This window comes from Calliphora vicina, chromosome 4 (assembly GCF_958450345.1).
Source record: "Calliphora vicina chromosome 4, idCalVici1.1, whole genome shotgun sequence".
NCBI classification, from domain to species: Eukaryota; Metazoa; Arthropoda; class Insecta; order Diptera; family Calliphoridae; genus Calliphora; species Calliphora vicina.
Window position 1 is genome coordinate 22,500,762 of NC_088783.1, and position 27,928 is coordinate 22,528,689.

The 27,928-nt window shown below is 32.6% G+C and overlaps 2 protein-coding genes across 3 annotated transcripts; one reads left to right on the top strand and one right to left on the bottom strand.

Moving 5' to 3' along the window:
- On the top strand, positions 1 to 27,838 carry nonC (serine/threonine-protein kinase Smg1). 2 transcript variants are annotated; one of them, XM_065510374.1, is made up of 12 exons: positions 1 to 509; positions 570 to 990; positions 2,859 to 5,118; positions 5,322 to 7,271; positions 7,865 to 9,490; positions 21,878 to 22,194; positions 22,283 to 23,030; positions 24,249 to 24,809; positions 24,878 to 25,888; positions 25,956 to 26,328; positions 26,889 to 27,267; positions 27,325 to 27,838. In XM_065510374.1, exons 1-11 carry the CDS (start codon positions 146 to 148, stop codon positions 27,089 to 27,091), a joined length of 9,834 nt encoding a protein of 3,277 aa, XP_065366446.1. In that variant the 5' UTR covers positions 1 to 145; the 3' UTR covers positions 27,092 to 27,267; positions 27,325 to 27,838. The 2 variants fall into 2 exon arrangements, with proteins under 2 accessions (XP_065366446.1, XP_065366447.1); XM_065510375.1 differs by having other exon boundaries at positions 27,344 to 27,838.
- Positions 11,310 to 15,256, bottom strand: mAChR-C (muscarinic Acetylcholine Receptor, C-type). The gene is made up of 3 exons (XM_065508756.1): positions 14,758 to 15,256; positions 11,877 to 12,180; positions 11,310 to 11,811 (listed from the first exon to the last, which is right to left on the bottom strand). Exons 1-3 carry the CDS (start codon positions 15,207 to 15,209, stop codon positions 11,320 to 11,322), a joined length of 1,248 nt encoding a protein of 415 aa, XP_065364828.1. The 5' UTR covers positions 15,210 to 15,256; the 3' UTR covers positions 11,310 to 11,319.
- Positions 27,839 to 27,928: the final 90 nt, after the last annotated feature.

Below are 27,928 nucleotides of genomic sequence, written 5' to 3' on the forward strand. Positions count from 1 at the left end.
ATCGTTATTTTCGTGGAAATTGTGTTTGTTTTTCTTGTTTGTGGAATTTTTAACTAAAATAATTAAAGTTTATATACATTTTGATTGATTCGACAAATCAATTACATGTTGTTTTATTTTGACAAGTGTTTAACAATCCCTGACCATGGATTACAATGATGATTTTAGTCCGAGGCGACTTGAACAGGAAACAACTGACATCAAACAGCGCCACCACAATGATAAAGAAGATGCAGAAAATCATTTGGTGGGAAATTTTCAACACGCTCTTCTAGAGGAGAATGCAAATAATGAGTGGCGGCCCTTAAATGGCCTACGCCACCAAAGCACGTACGACTACCAAGATCAACAAATTCGGCAACAGCAGCAACAACAACAATACGACGGACATGATGCCAACCACACAGACCATCATGACAATGTGTCGTCTACTTATTATGGCAAAACTCAAACGGACCAAGGAGGACACTTTAATGATATCCTAAATAGTAATAGGCAAAATGTGGAAGGTGGGTGTCGACAAAAGCTAGATGATTAAGAATTTAAATTAAAAGTGAACAATTTTTTAGGTTCCCATTTGAAAAAGGCCACACCTGGCAGCTCTTATGAAAACAGCAATAAATATGGACGTATGCACAATTTGCCCATGCTATCGGAGGACTTGCGCATCTCTAAAATCATACGACGCCTGATGATAGAAAACAATCGCAAGGCTGCTATTGATCTGTGCAAGAAATTGGAAACTGCTGTACGCAATCAATCGAATGTCACTTATATATGCCGTTCATTTGATATTCTGTTCGATAATATGCTTACGGTGTTGCGTCAATGCCCTATTGAGTGCTTAGAGAATGCCAGCTCAATTCTGGGCATCATGGGCTACATAAATCGCTATGATTTTGCCGTTTATAAGGGACACTTGGCCAAGGCTTATGAAAACATTAAAAGTATACGCAAATATTTAATGATGGCTCTGAAAACTACATTGAGGTGGGTTTATTTGTTTTATGGGGTTCAGTGAAATGGTTTTAATATTATTCTTATTGTATAATAAAGTTTTTAGGTAAATTTAAATTAGCCTGCAAAGTAGTTAGTTGATCTTGTTTTGTAGTTATTTTTTTTGTGTACCCGGCTGATAATACTACACGTGGCAATTGATTGAGGAACCACTTGCCAATAAAAAAAATAATTTTACTGTGTTTTAAATGATAAAGTTGAGGGTCATTTGGACCCAAAGTGCTCTTAAGGGTTAATTTCCATTTTTGCGCTGCTATTGTAAATTTAAGACCTTAAGGTATATTTTTTGCAACTTTCATTAAAATTGGCACAAAAAATATATAGAATTTCGCTGTCAATCATTTAGAAATACCAAATATTGCAGAATTTTACCTTGACCTTCACGATTTAAGAGTTAACGTTATCCACATTTAGTAAAACTTTCAGACTATAGTTAGAATTACCTGAACTGTAATATTCTCAATAGGTTTTACTTAAAATTCATAACATTATGGAAAATGAGCACATTCGACAAAATATGACCAAATAATTAGTTTTTCTCGAAAATCGCACAATTTAAATCGCAGGAATGGAAAAACTTTAGTAGGTATTGGCATACTTTTTTCATATTTGTATTCCAATAAATACCAATGTGATGATCAAAAAATTCTGAAATTTGTTTAACAAAATTTTTAAAAATTTGGAAATGGAGTTTTGAAACTGTCGTTTAAAAAAATTATTTTTTTGGTCATACAATGAACAATTCTACACCATTTCCAATTGTATTTCAGAAAATTCCAATTGAATTTCAGAAATTTCCAATTATATATCAGAAATTTCAAATTATATTTCATAAATTTCTAATTATATTTCAGAATTTTCTAATTATATTTCAGAATATTCCAATTAAATTTCAGAAGTTTCCTTTTATATTTCAGAACTTTCTAATTGTATTTCAGAATTTTCCAATTGTATTTCAGAGATTTCCATTTGTATTTCAGAATTTTTAATTCACACTTAAAAAGTTTCTAATTGTATTTCAGAATTTTCCAATTGTATTTCAGAATTTTCTATTTGTATTTCAGAAATTTCCATTGGTATTGCTATTAGAATAATTGGAATATTCTGAAATTCAGTTAGAAAATTCTGAAATATAATTGGAAATTTATGAAATATAATGGAAAAAAAACAAAAAATTTTCGAATCCAATTAAACAAAACTTCACACAACTCCAAACAGTAATCAACTATTAATAGTGATTTTTTCGTGAATATTATTTTTTTTGTATGGGGATACCCTGAAGCTTTGGATATAGAGGGTACGTTTGTTCTAGAGAAATATTACATTTAACCTTCCTAAAGATGACTCCTGAGTAGTTACGAGCCTTTTTCTATCCATTTTTTCACAATTTTGTTATCACGAACTTTAACACTCGTGCGGCACGCCAATTTTTAACCGATCGACATCAGACTTTTTTTTAAATTTTTTATCCTAACCTCACACAAAACTTTTTTCAATTTTTCCATACATTGAGGGTCCATCTTTGGAAACCTATAATACAAATTGTATTTCTTTACCTTTTGGCGTTTAGGCTCGGCGATGTTGAATCATACCCGTAACTTCAACAAATTGTATTCTACGGTGTAAAATACCCAGCAGATAAATTTACCTAAAAGGTTACTTATTTCAAATCAATATCTACGGCTAAAAGTTACCAAATATTTTTACTCCATAAGTAACTAAGCACATCATTCAATCAATCAGTAGAGGAAGATAGATAGATTCCATTAATCATAATTTTTTATAATCCAATTTTATGCTAAATTAAATTTATTTCTTATATGTACTCTTAACTCCTCAAGATGTGATGCCGTTAATCTGGATCTAAAAACCTACAGCGAACGACTCCTTAGTCTACTCAAAGAATATCTCGAAAATGCTGAAGTTTCAGAAAATTTCATTTCAATCAGCGAAACTATAGCGGAATTTTCGAAAAATTACAAGACATCATTTCAGCGTCACTTCACCGATATAGTTGACATCATTATCGGTTGGCATTTAGAGGTCGAACAGCCTGCAGAACTTAAACGACATTGTGCCAAGGTTTTACAACAATTCGCCGAATATTTTCTCAATGAGTTGGATTTTACATTCGGTCTTTTGGGACAATTTATAGAAGATATAGAGGCCTGTCGCGATGATATACTAAGCGAGGAGGATAGTTCGGCGGTAACAAGACAACAAACAGAAATTCGTGTAGGATCCTTTATAGGAGCATTTACTTCAATTGTAAAGGCTTTGGCCTCCAGAGGGGTTAACCTCAATGAATTTGGCACGGCTGCCGCCATTTTAACAAACGCTAAAGAAGCCGTCAATAAAGTAGCCAAAATATGTTTCGATGTGATACCTATGTTAAGTGAAGAGACTGTGGTCAATTTAAATGAGTTCTACTGCATGATTCTTTTGTACGACAGAGGTGTTGAGAATTTAAATGCTTTTGAAAGCATAATCCAGCTGCAACTGAAACATTTGCCGGTCTTCAATGCTAACCAGCAGTCGAGTTTCCTTTATATGGTTTTAAATATTGTTAGACAATATCGCACCCAGCTGCCTCTAAGCTTCATTACTCTTATCATGGGCACCGATTGCCAAGTATTACAAGATATTAAACTAAGTTGTGGTTTGAAAACAAGTAAATTATTAATGAAAATCTATCATGAAATGTTAATTATAAAAAATGTGCCATTGCTGCAAGAAGGCTATCGCCATATCCTGGAAGATGTAAATAAAACAGTGGCCAAATTAAATACCATAGAGGGTACTGCGGATTCCATGATGAGATGTGAAATGTTATTAAATTTCTACTTGGCTGGCTTAACCGCACTGGCTTGTCAGACATCTTCAATTATAGGCATGTATGCTTTAAAGCCTTCAATTTTGGAATTACTTATCAAGAATTGCCAGGGCTCAAATTTCTCGTTATGGAGTAAATATCCCACTTTACACCAGGCCTTGTTGGAATTAATCATAGATCATTGTATGAAGAATCACAATTTTCGCCAGTCGTCACGTTTGCTGAAACAACATCAAGACTCACCTTCTTCTGAAAATTTTGCCATGATTTTAAAATTCCTAGCCGAATTATTAAAGTGGCATAGTTCAGAGAAAATATTTAAATGGCTGGAAAATATTTTACAAGAATGCTTGGAAGACTTTGAAATATTAATACAAAACAAGTATTTTATGCAGATATGCGATAATATAACATTGGCAGCTGTCAAACAGCCGCTTATATGCTCAACTATAATAGAATCGTTGCTCACATATCCAAAGGTCCCTGATCAGATATTGTCCAATATCAGAGATATTGCTCTGTGCATCACAGAAAGTTCAGATAAAAAATTGGCTGCAGCTTATTGCAAAATTCTGGCACAATTACCTTTGGATATTTGTCTAAGACCCAACTATGACAAACAGTTTTATGCCAAAAACAAAGAGAAGATTTGCACTCTATACCAATGGCACAAAGCGTCCGCTTGCTTTAATGGCCTACGGCCAAAATATTTCAAATCATTCTTGGAGTCTTTGGATCCCAATGCTCATTCAAATAGTTCACTTTATCCTTCGTTTATCGAAAAGAGTTCATGCAATTTGCAGCGTGAACATTTTGTAGAATATTTAAAGGCTTTGAAGGACAATCATCAATTGTTGTCATATCACTTGCAGTATGAGGCAGCCCGTTATTGTGTGCAACAAAAATTGCGCACTACTTTGGGAAAACCTCAAGAAACTTTCCTCGGCATTGAGGGAGTGGTTATGAAATATGCTCGCTTTTTGGCAGAAAAGGAGGGTTTGCCTTTGTCGTATAAAAATTTACAAAATATCATACAGGTGCAAGAAAATTGTCGCATGCTTTTGGGCTTTCTCGAGTGCTTGGAAAAGCATATTTACAATGCCGCCGAGGGCACTGCCTATGCCATGTTACCAGCTGAAAAGCCGGCAAAAACATTTTTTCGCGTTAATGCCTCGACTTGCAGGGAGTGGTTTAAACGCATCCGCACCGCAGTCAATTTGATATCAATACATTGCATGGAACCAGAAATGGTCATACGATATTCTGAGGTGAGTCAAAGCAAAAATATTTATGTATTTTAAACAATTTTCAGTCTATTTTAATACCTTTCACTAATAATTTTGTATTTTTCAAAAAAATGTTTTCAACAAATATTTAAAAAAATGTTTCATCCAAAATTGATTTTTCACCAAAAAAAGCGATTCGGCACAGACGACTAAAGCTCTCTTACTTTTTTTATTTTTAATTTTAGAATATTTTGCAAATTGAAGCAAATCACAGCAATCTAGCTCTACTCGATCGTACCGTGACCTCTTTGGTGTGGGCTCTCTATAATTGCGGTGAATCCGATACTCTGTATGGCTTAACAACCTGGTTAAAATCTAAACATGGCAAACGTTTCGAATGGATACAATATGTAGCAGAACAAGCAAGTGGACATTTGGAAAAGGCTGCAACTGGTTACCTATATACACTACATGATGAAAATAACAAGTCTATGGACTCGTACATGAAGGAGTTCATACAAAAACAACTAACAGAGTGTTTCTATCACACAGCCCGTTGGTCGGAGATTCCGGCTATAACACAGGAAACCATTTATTCAAAACAACATCTACAAATCATGGAGAATGTCTATCAGTCGGTGGGTTATGAACAGTACAACAGCTGGCAACATCAGGAATTAACCACAGCCCTAGTAGATTTAACCGAATGGCCTGAAGAGTTAGCAAACAGTGAGAAAAATATAAATAGTTTCACCCCCAAATTGGAAACCTACTCGTATTATGAGGTTTTAAGAAAATTACAAGATTCTTGTATAATAAACGCCAACTCAAGGGACGTAAAGAAGGGCGTTTATGACTCCGTGAGAAACTGTGTGCAACAGGGTATACGAGAAGGTTTATTGCGCAGTTACGAACCTGGATTCAACAACAATCAACTAAATGAATTAATGGTTATTAACCACATTTCACAAAAGTTGCACAATCAAGAAGATATTATTATTTCTACTAAAGAGAATTGTCTAGATACAAAAATGTCTTCCCTTTTATTAAGCAAATGTTTGTATTGGTCTTTGATAAAGGGCCAACAGAAAAGCAAACCACAATACGATCTTTTGTTACATTTATCTTCTAAAGCTCGTCTAGAAAACAATCTAAATTACTGCCAATCCTTGCTCAGCCAATTCTTTAAATTGAAACACATTAATTTGCCCCTCAATGAAATTGCTCAACAGTTGAAAACAAATCAATTGAATATTGACTATAATGATATAGTTTTAGTACAAGGTGTAGAGGAATTGGTCAAGTGTCTACAAGCTCAAACCACTTCAATATCAGAGGCTTTAGAATTGGGTTCGGCTTGTTGTTCAGAAATTATACAATTGAAAGATAAAACTGAAACATACTCTTATCCCGACTCTATATCAAATCTGCTCTTAACCATGGCTGATTGGTTGACCATACATCGTTTAAATAACACCAATCTCACAAATGGTCAACAATTTCAAAAATTACAAAACCAATTGCCCGAAATAGCCTGCTGTTCTCATTCGGACAGCTCTAAAACGAATGTGTTACCTTCTTCGGAATATTCGGTGGGTAAATTATTAAATGCTAGCATCATGTGTAAACAGAATTCAGGAGAAGCTTGGTTTTCCTACGGCAACTGGTGTTATCGTTGGGGTAAAAAACTCATGGAGACCAAAGGTTCGGACCAATCATCATCTGTCTCTGTTAATGACCTTAAAGACATTAAACTTACTAAGCGAAATGTTGCTGCTATACAAGATATACTTAAAGATAACTTTGATGTCGATTCCATACAACAAATTATTGATGTGCTAAATAAGCATATTTTAAATGCCATGAATTATGACAACACCGAAGATTTGGATACAAATACGAATTCGGAAAATACGACTGAAATTTTGGAGCGTGAATTGAAAAGTGTTTGTTCTCTTAATGAGGAACAATTAAATGCTATTCTATCAATATGGCGTCAGGCACAGAAAGGTGTATATGGTTTTTACGAAGAAGCTACTAGAGCCTATTTCAAATATCTGGCCATTGAAAGTGAGAATGTAGCCAAAAAAACGGATGTTACAATTTCAGATAATAACGAGGTGGAGGACTGTACTTTTGTTACAACAACGTTGCGGCTGTTGCGTTTGATTGTTAAACATGCCATTGGATTGCAGGTAATACATTTTTTTCTTTAAATATACCACTAAAATTTTTTCACTTAAATTTTTCATTAAAAATTAGTTTCACTACAAATTATCATTAAAAATTTGTTTCACCAAAAATTCTTGCTAAAATATTGTTTCACCAAATATTCACAAAAAAGTTTTTTTCATAAAATTTTACCAAGAATTTTTTTCACTTAAAAATAATTTCACCAAAAATGTTCATACATTTTTTTTTTAAATTGCTCTAAATATGTTATCCAGTTCACTAAAAATTAACTTCGCCACAAATTTTCACTTAAAATTACTTTCACCAAACATTGTCAATAAAAAATTTCATAAAAAATCTCTACAAAGAAATATTCACCAAAAATGTTTAAAATTTTTTCTACAATTATGTCACCACAAATTTGCAATAAAAATTAGTTTCACCAAAAAATTTCACTATAATTTTTTTCACCAAAAATTTCTCAAAATACAACTTTCATCAAGATTAGTTTCACCATAAATTTCTCCAAAAATTAATTTCACTAAAAATTAGTTTCACCAAAATATTTCACTAAACTTTCAAAAATGTTAAACATCTTTATTTCATTAATTTCCAGGATGTTCTTGAGGAAGGTTTACGCAACACACCCCTAAGACCATGGAAAGTGATTGTTCCTCAGCTCTTCAGTAGACTTAATCACCATGAGCCCTATGTGAGGCAAAGTTTAGCCGAATTATTATGTCGTTTGGCCGTTAATCAGCCTCAACTGATAATTTTTCCAGCTGTAGTAGGCGCCCAACAAGAACTAAAATATCGTAATAATGCCGACACCCAAGTACAGTTAAGCAACTGCTTTGGAACTCTCTTAAATTCTCTAGCCGAACAAGCACCCGAAACGGTATTACAAGTACAATTATTGGTAAAAGAACTAAGACGTATTACCCTGTTATGGGATGAGCATTGGATACACAGTTTGTCACAACTGTATGCGGAGTATTCACCTCTTTATAATAATCTTGATGCTGAGTCGAAAAAATCCAATAATTCTGAACTAATGCAGGCCAAATATGAAGTGTTCAGACAGCATTTGTTGGCAGACTTTAAACAAATTACTGCTGTTACCGAAAAGGAACCAGAAACTAATTATGAACGCAGTTTCCAAGAACGTTTTGGTACATATATCGAGGCCGTTTTAAAGGAATTGCATAAAAATATCGAGGAATCTAAACCTTCGGAATATTGGCAAAAGATAAAACAATTGTATAGTGTATTCCAACAAAGACCTTTAAGGGGTAACTCTTCAACGCTACGCATATCCGAAATTAGTCCAGTTTTGTCAAATATGCACAATACAACTATAGCTATGCCCGGTGTTGATACCTATGAACAGCCGGCTGTCTATATAAAATCTGTAGATCTCACGGCTTTAATATTTATTTCCACCAAAACTAAACCTAAAAAACTTTCCTTCTATGGCAGTAATGGTCAGCGCTATACGTACCTGTTTAAGGGACAAGAAGATTTACACTTGGACGAGCGTATTATGCAATTCCTATCCATATCCAATTCCATGATGGCACGTTCTTATGGCTCCAAGGCAAAAACAGATTGTTTTAAGGCCAATCACTATTCAGTGATACCTTTAGGCTCACGTTCAGGTCTAATAAGATGGGTGGACAATTGCTCTCCCCTGTTCGCCATATACAAGAAATGGCAACAGCGTGATGCTTTGCTTAAGCAACAGCAAAAAGAACGCCAGTCATCGGCTAAGGCACAAGAACAAATACAACAAAGCCCAGTGGCGGCCAATGCCACAAGACCCTCTGAATTGTTTTACAATAAACTAACCCCTCTGCTGGCTGAATGCAATCTCAAAGTTACCGATCCACGGCGACAATGGCCCATGGGTGTTTTGAAACGTGTCCTCAAAGAACTTTCCAACGAAACACCTAAAGATTTATTATCCAAGGAAATTTGGTGTTACTCTGCCAATTCTGTGGAATGGCGTAAGTCAGTGCGTCGTTATTCTATGTCATTGGCGGTCATGTCTATTATTGGCTACGTCATTGGTTTGGGAGATCGTCATTTGGACAATGTGCTTATTAAATTGGCTACAGGAGAAATTCTGCACATCGATTATAGTGTTTGTTTTGAGAAAGGTAAAACTTTGCGCGTTCCGGAAAAGGTGCCCTTCCGCATGACTCAAAATCTAAAGGATGCCTTAGGCTTGGTGGGAACAGAGGTAAGTGCAATTACATTTTTTTATTGGTTATTTTATTGTGAATTTTAATAATACTATAGTCCCCGGGTTTTTCCAAGTGGATGCATAAAGTTAAAAAAATCTTAAAACCAATATTTTACTATGTTCTGCCTTTTAATTTGAAGTATAGTAAAAAATTTATAAAATTGAACGATGTCACAAATTAAATCCAATTAAAAATTTATTTCTTAAACCCCCCTTCTGAGACTTTTTCTATCCAACCCAATTAGTATTCTGGTTGCCATTGCATCCAACTTTGGCCAAATAGCCATCGACACCCTGCAATCCGTCATACTATACTAAAATTGGTTCGTAGAGTCCCGGAATCTTTCGAAGATCAACCTATAGTAGTGACATAAAGAAGGTCCTTATTAATATAGTCGAGATCCGAACCTTGTCTGCCAGTTCATCTGAAATACCGAAGTCTAAAGTCGTTACGCTATGGTCCGAAATCCAGTAAAGACTCAAAGAGTCTAAGCAAGTTTCTAGCCGCAACACTTGCCACATAGTTCTCAATTGGCAGTATATTAAGGATTACATCCAGTGCTGCCTCAAGAGTGCTACCGATGGCACCCGTTATGCACATCTCTAAACTTTACTGAGTATCTTCCTAATGTGTAAATCCAGTATACCATGCCTGGTCGTAGTCTCCATTTCTTTCCAATATAATTCCTGCATGTGTAGGAGGCATGATAATTTGTTGGCTTCATCTGATAGTCAGCTCAACGCCGTATATTTTCGGCAAATTAAAACTCCCTACTCCTGGTAAAGAGTACTAACTCCGTTTTCGTTGGGTTTAACCCAGCCCGTTCATACCCAGCCCATTTTCCTTGGCCCAGGTTGAAAGGTCATCTAGCGCCGCCTCGCTGATTGTCGAAAGAAACTTTCCCTTGATCAAAATCATAATGTCCTCCGCATAGACAACTATTTTCCTACCCTTAGATTTAAAGATCTTGAGAATAGAGTTCACCGCTAGTAATCATAACAGGGGATATAATAATCCATCTTGCTCTGGTACCAATCAAGAAACTATTCAACTCACCAGGAAGTCCTTAACCCAGAGTTCAACTAACGACTCTATCCTAATGTTATTAAAAACGAACAAAGGATTTAATATTCCTTACGAATAAGCGAAATAAACAGTTCATTTTTTGTTTGTGTTTTCTAACATAGAGAATGTTGAATATAGTCCCTCGATATGTACACAATAAATACTTAAAAGGAAATGTCATTAAAAGCACCTAAGAGTAAGATAAAATATATTTGCAGTCCAATTTTTCTCATGATAACAACACAGATAAGCTTAAAATACAATATATTATAAAAATTTAGAAATTTGTTTGTATAGCGTTAGAAAAAATCATTTGTTTTTGAACATTTTTATTTTCAATCTCAGTGGACCTTTTTGTGAGAATGCCCATATACGTTTCTCATATAAAATTTCATAATATCTATGTATGTATGTATTTGTTTTGCTTCTTTAATCAGTCAAATTTTACCCGAATAATTTTAAACAAATTCTACACTTCCATTTTCAATACAGTCCTTACAAAAACATTTATTACATTAAATTTTTAAAACTTATAATTCTAAGTTATTATTTAAACTATGCTCTCCATTTTCTCAATCTCTGGTTATCGTTTTTCGTAACGATATACTTCCAATTAAAACAATTTTTGTACGGAAACTGTTAGTATATCGTCATGATAAAAAATAACAACCAGATATGGGGAAAATGGGACTAAATTTCTCTATTTTGTTTCACAATACAAAAAATTCTAAATACATATATTTGTATTATGCATTGTGTTTCAATGCATTGATAAGCAATCCGATGTTGTTGACATCGAAACTGTGTAAATTTTAGGCAAACGTTCTGTTTTGATTTGCAACGTACTCGCATTAATCACACACACTTCAACATCAGCTCCACTAATCGCACACTCCTCAACATTATGATTTATAGGTATATCAGCACTTGATATGGAATAGCGTTTGTCTGCCATTGGCGAATCATTTCTGGAACAACGTTTTTGTGACACGGGAGACTCTTTGCTAAACTCTGGTGAATTCTGATAACAATTGGGAGATTTACAATGTAATAGACGTATAAAGGCTTTACGAAAATTGGAATTTTTCCAAGCATATATAACAGGATTAAGGGCTGAATTTGTCATAGCCAAGGAAAATGTTGCTTTGTATAGTAATGGTGTTATATTATAGATTTTAAATATCTGAGAACAGGCCACTATAAAGTAAGGAAGCCAACATATAGAAAAGCAGCCCATAATGAAGACAACAATCTGAAATGAAAATAATTGTTAGAATTTGTTGGTATTTTCAAAATTTAAATTAAAAAAACACCAACCTGCACAGATCTCCAATCTGGCTGTAGATAATTTGATGTTCTTTTGCCTCTTGGATTTTTCAATTGTTTAGCCTGTTTTGAGGCTTCCTTCATTATCCGCCAGTACATAAACAACATTAACATCCATATGATGGTAAAGCCTGGTGTTATAATGCCGGCCATGTACCAGGGTGGCAAAACTTCATCGAACTCACATTGAAAAGCAGTACTCCAATTGTTCCAAAACATGGGTACTGCTGCTACTGTAGCACCAACTGACCAATTGAATGCTATTATAAATATAGCTACTCGACGTGTCATATATCTGAAAAGAGGTTGGAAAAGAAAAAGTTTAAATTATTAGAAATTGGTATTGGCATATTTTCAGTGGTGGGAAATATTAATACTTTCTAAAGTGACTAAACTTTAGGTTACTTAGAGACACTAAAGGGACAATTGCCTTCGCGATAGGTTACATGAAATGTCAGTAACTTAAGCAAAAATAAAAATAAACTGTATGAGAATTATATCAACACAATTTGTATAAAACCAGTTTGTACGAATTACTTACAAAACGTTTAAAATTACTACACCCTAGATTACTTAGAGACACTTAAGTGGCAATTGTCTTCACGCTAGATTACCTGGGATGTATAAAGTAACCAATTGTCTTCTATCTGCACTACAAAGAGCACATGCGTGTGAATACATAAATTGGAGTCAGCCAAGTGATAAGGGATACATTGACTACTTGCTTAACTGCAGGGTATTAATCAAATAACATTTTTTACCACATATAGGGATGTTGTGTAGAATACTGTATGTATTTGTATGTACATTATACGCAAATATTTTCATGAAAAAGGTTTCTGACAACTAACTTCCGTCACAACTGTCTTGTGGAAAAATAATTAGACAAACAAAACTCCCTAAAGTTTGTAAAATTGCTTCGAATTTCATTATTTTCGCCGTTTTTTTTTTTCTTCTTGGACCAGCACCAAGAAACTTTAATGCTTCTTTCGACACTTGAAAAATGTGTTTATGCCAGCGGACATCACATTGTATTCCTATGCTCAGAACATCAAGAGCGTTTGATTTCACAATATTTACATCACCCAGAAATACAGATGAAGCGTCATGGTCTGTCGTCATGGTCTGAGTCTTGCGATCGTTGAAAGCGACCCTATTCGCATGACCCCATTCAGAGATTGTCAGAAGGTTCCGAATCATTCATGTTTTGCCTCATTGCCCCAATCTCCGACAGGCTTAGTCTATAACTGAATGAATATCAATGGCAAATTTTGCTGTGATCTGCAAAAGAATAGATAGAGTTGGAAGTTTGAGGTAGAAGATCGTAAGGGGTTGAAGGGTAGAAAAATAAGAAATAAAGTAGGAGAAAGAACGAAGCCTTGCAGTACCCTCGATATAAATCGAGAGAAGTTAATACCGACACCGAAAGCAATAAGTTTTGATAAAAGTGTACCATTTCACACTCTATCGAACGCCTTGGAAATATATAGAGCCACCACTTTACTTTCGCTAAAACGTTTAATGGAACGACACCATTTTTTCGATAGGAAGGCTAGTAAGTCTCCCATATAGCATCCTCTACGAAAGCCATACTGGCGGTCGTTAAGTAAATTGTTGGACTCCAAATATTTAACCAGATGGCAGTTTACCATACTCTCCATAACTTTGGAAAATGTTGTTGGGCGGTAATTTTCAGGGTTATTAGCCTCTCACTTTTTAGGAGTTGGAGCGACATTAGCAACCTTCCAACATACAGGAAATACGCTGCCACGTTATGAAGTGCTGAAAAGGTTAGCTAATGGACTAGCTAACGTCGAAAAGCACTGCTTCAAGACCAGCGCTGGTATGCCATGTTATCCAGGAGACTTATTGGTATATTTTTGAACATATCATTTTAAGCAGAAATTTGTTGCGCAGCATAAGTGTTTAAATTTAGCATCAATCAAGGTTATAAATCTCACAAGTATACAGTCCAGAAAAAATATAAAATAAGCCTAATCAGTCCACGTTGTTTTCAAAAAATATTCTACCGAAATAATGCACAATTATTCGAAAAAAAACAAGAAACATTTTATTTTTATAATTTAAAATTATTTACAGTTTTAACCTCGAGTAAATAACACGAGATATGGGGAATTCAACGGGCAAAACAAGAAATTATTTCCGTTTAATAGAATTCAAAATACATTTCATTTGAATCATATCGCTTTATTATTAAAATACTAAAATAACTAGCTATTTATACCAGGCGTTGTGATCCAAGATGTTATTTATGAAGCCAACTGAATCATTCGTTTAGCAATAAATTCGGTTATCACAACCTAAACAGTTTTCTGAGTGTGAAAAAATTAAAAAAAAAATATTTTCTAGACAAATTGAAATTTTAAGTTTTTAAAGGAATTATTAAGGTTGTTAAAATAGAACAAAATATAAAAAGAAGTGTACTGAGAGACAAAAAACCTAAGTTTGCTGTCAAAATTCTAAGGCTGTATGTTGTTGTTGCGTCCGACATAAAATTTCAGAGAGAGTTACCAATATAATCGTAAATATCGTTACCGCTAAAAAACTTAATCATCATTGTAAAAGATATACAAATAAAATTTTAGGAAATCAATTATATCATCACAAACGGCTACAGGTATTAAGGTCTGTCTCGTCTTGTAACAACAGAGTTTTGTTAGCAACACTAAATGTAGTTAAGCCCCATTTTAATATAATGCATTTGTAAATCCAACACACCTGTTGAAATTTTCCTCAGCACACTGACACAAACACTTAATATCTCAATGAGCAGTTTGTCACTGCTCAGTTTTTGTTTATCTCTGTATCTATCATCTATCTTTTTCCGCTCATATGTGCAAATAGGACTTACCTTGTATAATGTAGCGGATAAACGATTGCAATATAACGATCAATCGATATTGCTATCAGTGTTAAAATTGATACACAGCAAGCAAATATAATCAAAAAGAAACGTATAAGACACAGTTCATGTACACTGCCCCAATTCGAGCCCAAATAAAACGCCAAATGATAGGGCAAACTTAAACCGACAATAAAATCCGAAACGGCTAAAGAGCAAATAAACATATTCGAAATTAGGCAACGTAAGCGGCGGCAAGTGCGTACTGCTAAAATTGTGAGAGCATTACCACCCAAAATGCATATAAATAAAATGACATTGGTGAAGGCCCACAAAATGGTGCTCCAGCATAAATCCGTAACGGCAACGATAGGGTCGACATTAATTAAGCTATTATTAATAACTGAAGAATTTGATGTTGTTGTCGATGGTGTGGTCAAATCAATTATGGAAAACTCCATAGCATATTGTTTGAAATTTGGTATTTTAATTTTTTGGTTTTTATTATTTTTTTTTAGTCTTTGCTCTTGTTATTATTGTTTGTTTGTATTATACTGTTTGGCAGGCATTTTGTTAAAAAAACAGTAGTTAATTAAGATTTGTTTTTCAAAATAATTTATTTCAATATTTGTTTTTTTTTGTGTTTATTTTTTATTAAGTTTTTTATTTGTTTTTTTTTTAATATTATTTTTTTAGACTAGAGAGAGCCGTTTTACTAGAAAAATATCAACTTATTCGTTGTTAAACTGATTGAATATTGACTATGATTTAAACTAAAATATATAAATGCTGTTATTATTTTTTTCATTCTTTCTGTCTTTTTGATTTTATGATTATTATTAATATGTATGATAATATATCGTTGTATATTTGTTTATTATACATTCATACATACTGTGTACTATATTTACATTATTTTATAACTCTTTTAGTGTGGGCGAGTTTTTCGTTTTGTATTATGCTGCTGAAAATGTATAAAAAAACGCACTGACTTTCTTCATGGGTCTTTATCCCTAGTATAGTTAGATTTTTATTTTGTATTTTGTTTGTTTTTCCTCCTGCCGGTACTTTGTTCAGCGAATACAAAAGTTCACACAAAATCATTATACTAACACATAGTCATACTAATTTGGATATATTCCCTGCAGTTCTGGTTTACTGTCCCGAATATATAGTGAATATTCCTATCATTTATGTAGTCACATTAATAACTACGTGAATTTAACATGTGTTGAGGCAGGGGGTCTATTAAACCTACATAGATTATAAAGAGACTGTCTGATAGCTGGTCCAAAGTAGTTAACACATGGGACCGGTTACATGGAGTCAGTTACCTTACTAGCTACTAGAGTATTATAATTATTCGAATAATTTATATATGATAATTTTCGAATAATTTTATATATTGGGATTTTTTTTTAAATTTTTAACTTTGATTTTGAAACATTTGTACAATATAAATTTATTCATAGTATTGATCACTTTTGGCTATGACCAATCTTTCTGACAACATATATCCATATGTTGCAAGCCAAAAGAACTGCTCATCTTTTAAGGCCAAGAACGACTCAAGCCATTAACGGATAATCTGTTCCAAAGTGAAACGTATCCCAGATAGAGCGTTATGCATCGATTGAAACAAATAGTAGTAGGACCGGGCAAGGTCTGGACTATAAGGCAGATGAGGCAAATTTCTTTCTAAATTGTTTTTTTAACAGGTATTGCAACATATGGCCGATCGTTTTCATGATGGAATATTGCGGTTTCATGTCTGGCCGCTTATTCTGGACATTTGTCTGCCAATTAACGTTTCTGAGGTTCCCTGTGATCGTTTGGTCAGATTTCAGCTGCTGATAATAGATGGGACCCTTTTGCTGCCACCAAATGCAGATAATTTTACCTTAGCGCCATGTACAGTGGTGGCCAGGAATTTAAGACAAAAATTGTTTGCTAAATTCCACGGGATTGTCAATTATTTTTTCAAATATTTCCACAAATATGTATGCATAAGGACTGTTTTAACACACAAGTGTGTTTTATTCAACTGTGTCAATTCATACATATTCACCACGAACACATACAATTTTTCTACAACTTACCAAAAAAATTTTTTTTTAAATAAACATATTTTCTCACATTTATATCATTATAATTTTATTATTATAAAATATTCGGAACAAATTTCGTATTTTTAGTTCCATTAGTTTCGCTCATATCATGTTATTAACAGCGGATGTTCGCTGAGGTGGGTCAATGTATTTCCACATATCTTTGTCCATATATGTTTTACCGATTTTTCCAAACATTTTTCAGAAACTAGAAACATTAATAATAAATTTCATACCCTTAGAGGTCCTTTTATTTTGGCTTTATCGCACTTAAAATTCAGTTGATGAAAAAAATTCAAGTATTTGTCTTAAATTGGTGGCCACCACTGTATATTTGGTGTTGGTGTTGATTTGGCTGGTTTACCTGGCTTCACAAACGATTTCTTACGTTTCGGGTTATTGTAATGAATCCATTTGGTGCAATGATTCGGTACAAATATGATTATCTTTTACGGCGTTCATGCATAATTTCAAGGTCTTGCGGCTTCAATTCGTTTTATACCCAATTTTCCTGCTTTTGGATGAATCCTTCTGCTCACAAACGTTTTAAAATTACAGCTTGAGTGTCTTCCAATGATTTTGCAAGCTCTTGTTGAGCTTACAACAATCTTCACGGAGTAATGCCTCCAATTCTTGGTCTTAAAACTTTTTTGGCCTGAGCGATCTTTGTCTTTCGTATCAAAATCACCACTTCTGAACAAACCATTTCTCACACATTGAAACCGATGGAACACATTCACCATAAGCTTTGGTTAAAGGGAGTATTCATTAGAAATGAGTGAAATAAATTTTAGTTATATGTATAGTTCTTTTTATAATACCATCAAAAAAGATGGGGGGTATATTGATTTTGTCATTCCTTTTGTAACACATCAAAATATTTTTCGCAGACCGACATTCGTATATAAATATTCTGGGTCCTCATAAGATTCTAAGACGATCTAGCTATGTCCGTCTGTATATCTGTTGAAAACACGATGGGCCAAACTAAAGGAATTGGCTGGCTTAAATTTTCCACAAATACTCTCAGTGGATAAGTTTTGATTAGTATTGACACTTGAAATTGTTTAGTGATCAGACATTAGCGATTACTGTATAAAACTGCTGGGTTTTGATAAAAACAATCTTAATAACAACAACACCACTATAACAATAACAACTACAACTACAGAAATGTAACTTCGTTTGGGATATTTGACCAACTGTGAGTGCTAAAACTGATAACAACAACAACAAAAATATATCCCAAAAAATATATATAAATTGGGGGAAAAAATCTAGTAACTGCATTTGTCAAAAATACTTGTATGTAAATATGTATATAGTATATTTAACAACAATACAAACAACAAATTGTAAACGCAAAAGAATAGCAACAACATGTTTATATTAACAACAATCCTCAGAACCTCATGAAACACATGTATCTATCGTATAAAAACACTCTGCTGCCATGTTATCTTCGTGTCATTAATAATTTTTGTGTGTTTAATAATATTTATAAGTAGTAGGTATAGTATGTAAATAGCCACAGTTGCTTGCAACTAATTAGAAATATTATTTTGATTTTGACTTAGAATTTTGTTGAACATCCCTTGTTTTTTATTACTGTTTCGCAGCGCCGATGCATTGAACTACAATAATTAAATCGTTTGTATTTTCTTTATAGCCGCATCTGATAAAGCTTCCTTCGTGGTATAATTTTGAGCCCGTATTTTGTGATCTACAATTTACCATTTTTTTTCTATTGAATTGAGATTGGGTAGGCCACTTCCAATCACGCACCTCATTGAATTGTAACCACTCGGCTGCAAGCGTAGTGGTGTTTTGTGGTCATTGTCGTTGTGGAATCTCCAAACTATGGGCATATTTTCCTCAGCGTATGGATACATAACATAGTTTAAAATGGATCTGTATTCGATTCCAGTCATAGTATATTTTATAATATATATTAGACCCATACCTTGCACTGAAAAACAGTATCACACAATAATATTGCCAACGCCAAGCTTGACTGTCTTATTTGTGTACAGCGGGTCCAGCCACTTTCCCTTCGTTCGCCTTATGTAAGCGGTTGTTTTTTCTTATAAAATTTAAAATATTGCATTTTTATATGAAACATTTTGATGAATTGATTTGACTGAAAATTATGTCAACGCTAAAAAAATAAATCCATTAGTGAGAAACAACCATTGGTTAAAACCCGGCTAAACAGCCTGTTAAGCTACGTTTAAGTGACAAGTAAGAAACCATCTCTAAAGGTATTAACAGTCGGCAATATTGTGTATTAATACTTTTCAAAAAATGTCAAAAATTAATTTTTCAAATTGCTTTAAGAACATAAAATTTAAAAAAAAGCGGTTGAAATGCAATGCTTCTTTGCCAAAAGAAGACAGAAACGAAAAAATCAATGGATATTATAGAAAAAATGTATGGCAACAAATTTGGACATCGCAATGAATCTGAATACTGTAACAAATTCCGTTAAAATACCGTTAGCATTGAACCGTTAGCCAACCTTGGTAATTTCTTTTATTGTTTCATACATATGTCTTAACGCCTACGGTAGGGGTTTATTTTGCTATTTCAAGTAGCCTTTCCTTATATATCATATGATGAATTTACATATCAGCCATCGGTCTATCCATTTATAAATAGTTGAGCGTTACTGTAAATACATAGTATGTGTGTATATGTCAATATAATTGTTGTTTATGATGTTATTGTTTATAAAAGTATCTATTTTGCTGTGGGAAAAAGCAGTAGCGTAGCTAGTATCCCGTTTTTCAGGGGGGTTATTGTGTAATTCGATTCGAAAAGAAAACCATTAGAATTTGTATGCTTTATACATGGAAATTATAATAATTCTGTAGAATACTTTGAAAAGGTTTATTGATGTTTGCCATCAATTTTTTTTTATTCATATTTGTTAACACTGTAACAATGTATATCCCCCTCGTTATCTATGTTTATGAATTTAGCATTATACCCTTTAGGGAACTTCATGGTATATAATGTTAATAACAATAATAATCATAAAATATAATAAAATCTTTACAATCTATCAGGGTCTTTGTAAGTCCTAGTAGTTTGGCAGAAAAGCTTTAATGATACTTAAAATTGTTTAATGACAAAAAAAACACTTATTAATAGACTTTTTAACAATTCCTATTCTTCACAGTTCATTTGATATTTCTACAAAAGTTTATTGTATAATTACAAAATAATTTTTTAATTAGTTAGTATAGCTATTAAATATAAAAATCTAAATAGATATTTTTTGTAAAAACATAGGTTTTTATTTTTGTAGGTATGTCTATCTAATTCGTCATGAAAATACACCACAACTATCAAACAAACAACAGGGTAGACATTAAATTGTCTAGTCATCTTCGTTATAAGAATTGATTTTTTAAGTAGTATTTTAATGAATATTATACTTTGAACTTATCAAATAAAAACTAACAAAACGTGATTATAAACATATTTGAGAGAACTTACGAATAGAGTAGCTTCATCACAAACATATCATTCATTCATTTTAACTCCTATTAAAAATGAAGAATGTAAACTAGTTTTTGAATTTCAAAACCTGTATGAATTTTGATCTCGTAAGTAATAGAGATAGCACATGCGAGCATGTATTTCGTAGATTATTGTTTAAATAAACCAAACAGTATTTATAAAGTAAATATTAATTTAGATGCGATTTATCTCTATATTTAATGAAATGTTGTCATCATTTTCAGTCGCACCTTTAAGACAAAAGTTTACATCAAATTTTGTTTTATATATACATACAGTACATTTTGGATATAACGAACTAACAAAGACTGTATCATGTTATTATTGAAGCAGTCTAATATTGAGATCTGAAAATACAAATTTAAAAAAAATCGTTGTCATCATCATTAAATTTTTTTCTATTAACCAAAAATTGAGGTAGGTTGGTTACCAATTCGAAATGGTTAAAAGAAAATGGCAAAGCGATTCCGTTACCGCTGAGGTAACAGTGTTGCAAGATATAGTAACATGTATAAGATAATTTCGGTCTTTTTATTATACCCTTCACGTTCGTTTGTCATTCCGTTTGTAATTTCCACATTATAATTTTCCGACCCTATAAAGTATATATATTCTGGATCCTTATAGATAGCGGAGTCGATTAAGCCATGTCCGTCAGTCTGTTGAAATCGACATTCCGAAGCTATTTAAAATCGGTCCACAAATGGCTGAGATATAAGGAAAAAACCAGGACAAGATTTTTTTTACCAATTTTTGACCTATATCTGGATTACTAAGTCATTAATATAGACAATATCCATATCTAATGATAGATTTTTCAGAGACCTTTGCAACGTATATAAGACCATAGTAAGTTGGACCTACAATGGGTCAAAATCGGAAAAAATAGTTTTTAACCCGATTTTTTTTCACCAAAAATTTGTTTCGCTTAATATTAAAAAAAATTAAAAAACTAAAAAATTTAATTTAAAAAAAAAATTAATTTAAAAAAACAATTCGAAATTTTTTTTACAAAAAGTTAAAAAAAACAACTTTGGAAAAAAAATTAATTTTGTTTACCTAAAATATTTAAAATTTTTATTTAGAAGTATAATTTGATGACTTGTTTTTTAGATTTAAACAAGGTTGTCTACCGACTCGAAACGTTAAAAAGGTTTCGCTTATTTGGATTAATTCGGTAACGGTGATTTGATTTTATTTCGATAAAAAAATAACTGTTATTTTGGTTTGACTAAAATTAATAATCAAATTTACAAACATTTAAAATAAGTCAACAAAATTGTATCAAAGAGTATTTTGGTAACAGTATATTAGGGGTAGTATGTAGGGGTAGGCAATATTAGATTTAAATAAATTTGTTTAAATAGTTGAGACATTTTCTGAACGTTAATTTAAACATACATATATTTTATTATAATAAATAAAAAAATTGTATAATTGAATTACTCAATAATGTAATAGAAACTGTAAATAATCTCCTATTTCCTCAATTTCAGGGAGCATTCCGTTTGGCCTGCACTCATGTTCTTAAAATATTGCGCAAAGAACGAGAAACATTATTGACATTATTGGAGGCTTTTGTATACGATCCCTTGGTTGATTGGACTGTAAGTGATGATGGTACTACCACGGTTTCAAGGAGGACATCTGCTCATAGTGCGGCAAATATAATAGCATCACTGGATACCACTACATCGGCACAACTTTTAAGTCCTAAGAGTATATATAACAATAGAAAACAGGAAGTGGATTTATCTAGGCAATCGATGGCCTTAAGAATAACAGAAATTAAGCCAACCTGGATCAAATATAAGTAAGTGTGGCAATAATATTATGCTAAAAATTCTTTGGAATATTAAGATTTATTAAATAATATAAATTCTCTTATATTTCGCTTTCAGGAACGATTTCGATTTCCAGCTAAATGATTTGCACTCACATCTACAAAATGTCTTAGACTATCGCAAACAAATTTTACAATTGGAACAGGAGCGCGATAATTTCACCAAACAACAAGCAATGGTCAGAGAATTAGAAGCCCTAGGTTCGGCACAAGCCAGCCATGCATTCATTCAACGTTATAATGTCTATAAACATGATTTAGAGAACTTTAACAAAATTAAATCGATGGTACAGAAAACTGTTAACGAACTCGATTTGTTGTTATTAACATATTTTAATATCGTATCGAATCCCGAGGCAATGCATAACATTGAAGTAAATCCAAAGGGAAATGATATTGTCGATCATAATGGAAGTGAATTTGATATTATTAAAGAATTGCTGATCGACAACAATTGGAATAACGTCTATGTGCAGGCAAAGTTTAACAGACACGATATGGAAAACACATTCATACAAACTCAACGTTCGGCTTTGGAGTGCCGCGATCTATTAACCTTTTACAGTCGTGTTATGCAATTTTATCCACGTTCACAATTGCAACATTATCGTTTAATGAAATACAAGAGGAATTTTATCAACTTAATGGGAATTGAGGACAAATCAAATGATGTAGTTGCAGTGCAGGCTAAGCGTAATATTGAACATTGCTGTCAATATTTTGAGTGCATGAAAATGATTTCGCTGGATTTACAAAAGAACATAGTTCAGTCTAAACAAAGTTTGGAAGAAAACAAACAGCAACCGGTAAGTTAAATTTATTTCTTTTCTAATTTATTATAATTAAAATTACAATAAATCTTAAGCCTAAAGGCCCAACTATAATATGCATACACTAGTTTAAGTCAGCTTAAGCAACTGTTCGAATACATATAAAACGTATGTGACAAACTATAATTTACTTAAGAGAGTTTCGTCAAGTTTCGTCAAATTTTATTTGCTTAAGCAAAGAGCGAAGCTGGTCGCACATTCCGTAAGTTTGTTTATTGTATACAAAGAAAAAATGAAGAGGATGAAGAAAATTAATTTATTTTCATAAAATAATAAGAAATACGTATTTTTTTAATTACGTGTTGCACATAAATGTGCAAATGGGGCTAAATTGTTTTGAATGCACATAAGTACATTATGGCCACCTAAAAGTTTCTTCGGATTTTCTTAAGCATTTGACAGTCTTTTCGTTCGGTTTTGACATTAACTTAAGCTAGCTTATGCACATTATAGTTGGGCCTTAAGGCACTAGCAACTTTTAAGTTAAATGAAATCAGTGAAAATAATCAAATTAATATATAAGGGTATATACAAGTTTATCATTGCTACATTTTTCATTTGCGATCCCATAATATATATAAATTCTGGATCGTTTACATAGCGGAGTCGATATAGCAATGTTTAAATCAACTTTCCGAAGCCCCCATATAACATGCATATACATATTATTGATACAACAATATACCGCCTTTAGTTCTGGTTCGGTTGCTATTTAAATTCAGGAAAATCGGCCTACAAATGGCTGAGATAAAAGTAAGAATCCAAGACACCTCGATTTTTTTAACTATTTTGAATCTATACCTGGAATACTAAGTCATTAACATGGCAATATGAATATCAAATGATAGATACTTCAAAGACCTATATAACGCCATAGAAATTCGGACCTACAATGGGTAAAAATCGGGAAAAAAAATGTTGAACCCGAATTTTCAACATTTTTTTTAACCAAATTTTTTTTTTCAACAAAAAAATAAAATTCATAAAAATATAAAAAGAATGTTTTCTCAAAATTTTTTCATTAAAATTTTGTTTACGAATTTCATTTTCAATTTTTATCTTAATTTGTTGAAGCGTATATAAGATTCGGCACATCCGAGTATAGCTCTCTTACTTGATTTTTAATGAAAACGTTTATTTTATTGTTAAAAGCAACTTTTCACTTGAATTAAATGTAAATTTTATTTCTTTTAGATCATTGACAGTTCACTTGCATTAAATTCCATCAATGAATTTGTTTCGCTAAATCCATCATATAACAACCAAATTCTTATAATATGTATGCTACGTCACATCTTGCAAGCATCACAAGTTTTCCAAATCCATGAACAAACTCTAAAGCAAAATCGTGACTACTTTTTGCCAAACAAACAACTTAGTTTTCTTCAACTAATAAACACCTTTATCGGCTCAATATATACCACCTACAATAATCCGCTACCCAACAATGAAATCCTGCATTTGCTTATAACGGCCCTGGAATCCATATGCTATCTAAGAGAAATCATGGAATCAGTAATTCCCAAGCTATTTAGTATTTTTATGATGGACGATAATGTAGAACTGCAAAATGTATTGAATAATTTTGGAAGTGGCATGAATAATGCTGTTTTGGAAAACCATGCACCATTAAAAGATATAATAAATAGTATTGATGCAGCGGTGGAAAAATTGGAAATGTCTCTGAAAATGTTGCAAGATAAATTATTGTATATACAAGAATGCCACAGGGGTACAACAAATGATCTGCTAGAGGTAAGTATTGTTTTCTTATATTTCAAATAATTTTGTTTTATCATATCTTTATTATCACACATTGTTAGTTGACTTCTTGGAACATAAATATCAGCAATATTACACAAAAGCTACGCACTGATTTGAAGATAACTTTAGTTGGAAATCTGAAACATAGTGTTGAATCATTTAAAATAAATAATATCAATAACATTTATGATATACGTAAAATACGATATGCAATTGATGACCTAGTGTTTGGTATACAATCAACACTCTTTGAAGGTTTATTATCGTACGCCATTCAGAACATAAATCACAATATAAAAAGCACTCTAATTCCTTTGGAAACATTTAATGAGATTGATTTATCGAATGCCGATTTATTGTGTGGAAATCTGTATGTTGCTTTACAGCACGAATCATTAAAATTGAGTGATGATTTTGTGGTAGTACATCATTCGAAATTGCTGGAGGAATATCAATTGATAACCACAGCCTATTATTGGTTAAATGAACAACACTTGAAGGATGTAACAGATGCACATACATTCGTTACGAGCAAGCATGAATTTTTAACCAGACTTCAAGTAATCTATCAAGTTTTAGTAGTGTGGAAGTCAACAATGTTAAAAATACAGTCTGATTTGGAGTTGCATCGTCACTCGTTTAAAGATCTCATACAATCATTGACATCTAGTGCAGATTTGATTGTAAAACAACAACAATTTGATGAAGCCATCAATTTCATCAATCAACGCTATAAATTCTTTTTAAATTTGTGCATAACTTTGTCAGAATATGCCGCAGTACTGTTGCAATTTGAAATGTGTTCAGATGAGCAGTCATTTGAAAATTTGGTAAAACTTTTTGCCGATGTACGCCAGGAATGGCTACAGAGTGAATCATCGATAACAGCGGTGGAACGTAATTTGGTACAGCTTTTAGATCCTGAGGATAAAATAGATCAATATTGGATAGAAAATGTTTCGGGCTTATTAGACGAAATGATCTATAGTGTACAGAAAAAAATCAGTGATATGGAGAAAGATGATAAGTCCATGCAAAATAATTTGCTGGCAGATGGTCAACAAATGCAGGTAAGCAGCCTTAAGAAATATTTGTCGTTAAATTCTTTTAAACATATTAACAAAAATTTTATTACAGTCACTTTTGGATTCAACGTTACGCTCGGATTTACGACAGCTATTGAAAATGTTAACGAAATTGTGCAAACAAACCACAAAATCTGATAATGAAGAATTGTGCCAAGATCTGAGAGATGTACAGCAATCTTTAAAACTTTTGCAAACCAAACTCAATGAGTTGCAAGCACAATTGTTTTCCAGAGAATTTGATTCACAATCCATACTACAAATGCAGGACAAAATTACAGAATTACATGATTTATGTCATAGAAATAATGACGATTTAAATGGATTATTAGCACGTTTTCTGCAAATTGATAATGAACGTGAACAACAAGGAAGTGAGTCGCCAAATAAAACAATATCACAGAATGATCTTGTCAATAAAGAAGGTAATTCTAAACAAATACACATTTCTTACAAGTTTCATATAATTATTACTATACACTTTACCATGAATGGTGGTAAGGGTATATATAAGTTTGTCATTTCGTTTGCAATTCATTTACGTCCCCATAAAGTATATATATTCTGCATTGTTATAAATATATAGCCATGTGTGCCTGTCTGTTGAGATTAACTTTCCGAAGCTAACTTACATACATGATTGATACATCAATATATCCGCTACAGTCCCGGTTCGACTGCTATTTAAATTCGGGAAGATCGACCCATAAATGGCTGAGATATTACTAAAACTAGCTCTATTTCTGAGCTATTTTTTTTTATCTATATCTGCATTACTAAGTCATTAACATAGATATTATTGATATCTAATCATAGAAATTCGGACCCAAAATGGTACAAAAACAGAAAAAATATTTTTTAAGTCGAATTTTCTCGCAATTTTTTTTTTTTGAACCATGAAATTTTCAACAAATACAGTTTTCAATGTTTATCTTAAATTATACCTTGATGAAGGATAAATACCCTTTATTAATTTTTATTTCAGTTATCAACAGTCAAATTGGCGAACAGAAACGTAATGCTTATGCTGTTTCAGTATGGAAACGTATTCGCATGAAATTGGAAGGTCGAGATCCCGATCATAATCGCCGCAGCTCTGTTGCCGAACAGGTGGACTATGTAATACGCGAAGCTACTAGTGAAGAGAATCTAGCTTCGTTATATGAAGGTTGGACTCCGTGGGTGTAGTTTGTTACGGGCAACGGCTCCCATCGGCAAGGAGCATGGTTAAGGCTTTCGCAACAAATAAAATCATATTAAATAGAATTTAAAACCAAAATGATTCTCAGAACCACAACAACATGCAACATCAACATCAATCTACAAACAAAAAAGCCCGGTTATTAGAACGACAACCACTATAGGTAAAACTTGACAAGATACACAAGTGTGTGGTGTGTGACATTAATTTCTCTTAAAAGGTTTTGTTTTGCATTGCAGGTTAAATACGTAACATCTAGACAGCCGACCCTTTTAGTTGTCACTCAGTCAGTCAGTCCGCCAGTAGTAATTTAAAACAAATCTTCGACTCGCTTTGCATTCGTTATTGAAGATGGCGTAGAACATGTTATCGATGATGATGGTAAGGATAAATAATAAAGTGAGAGAAAGGAAGCAGACATGAAAGAAAGGCGGTGTGATGTTGCTGTGTTATGGTTGTGGACATATTTTTGGTGTGTGTGTGGTTGGACAGTGAAGTATGCCTCTTAATTTTTTTTTACTACCGAGTGTTTTTCAACAGTTTACTATTTCAAATATAAAAATCTAAATACTTTTGTTTCCTTTATCAACTACAAATATCTATAACACGTAAAGAGTTCTTTAATATATTTTCGGTAAATTCTTTTTTATGTTTAACCACCTTTAATTGCTTAATTTTAACATTATTTTTTTTTTAATTATATTAAAAATAAACCATTGAGAATAAAATTGGAATTTATTTTTTGTCTTGTTTGGTATTGTTTGTTGGTTGGTATACAAAAAAAGTTGCATGAGTTTCAATTTCTTAAAAAAAAAATGATTTTG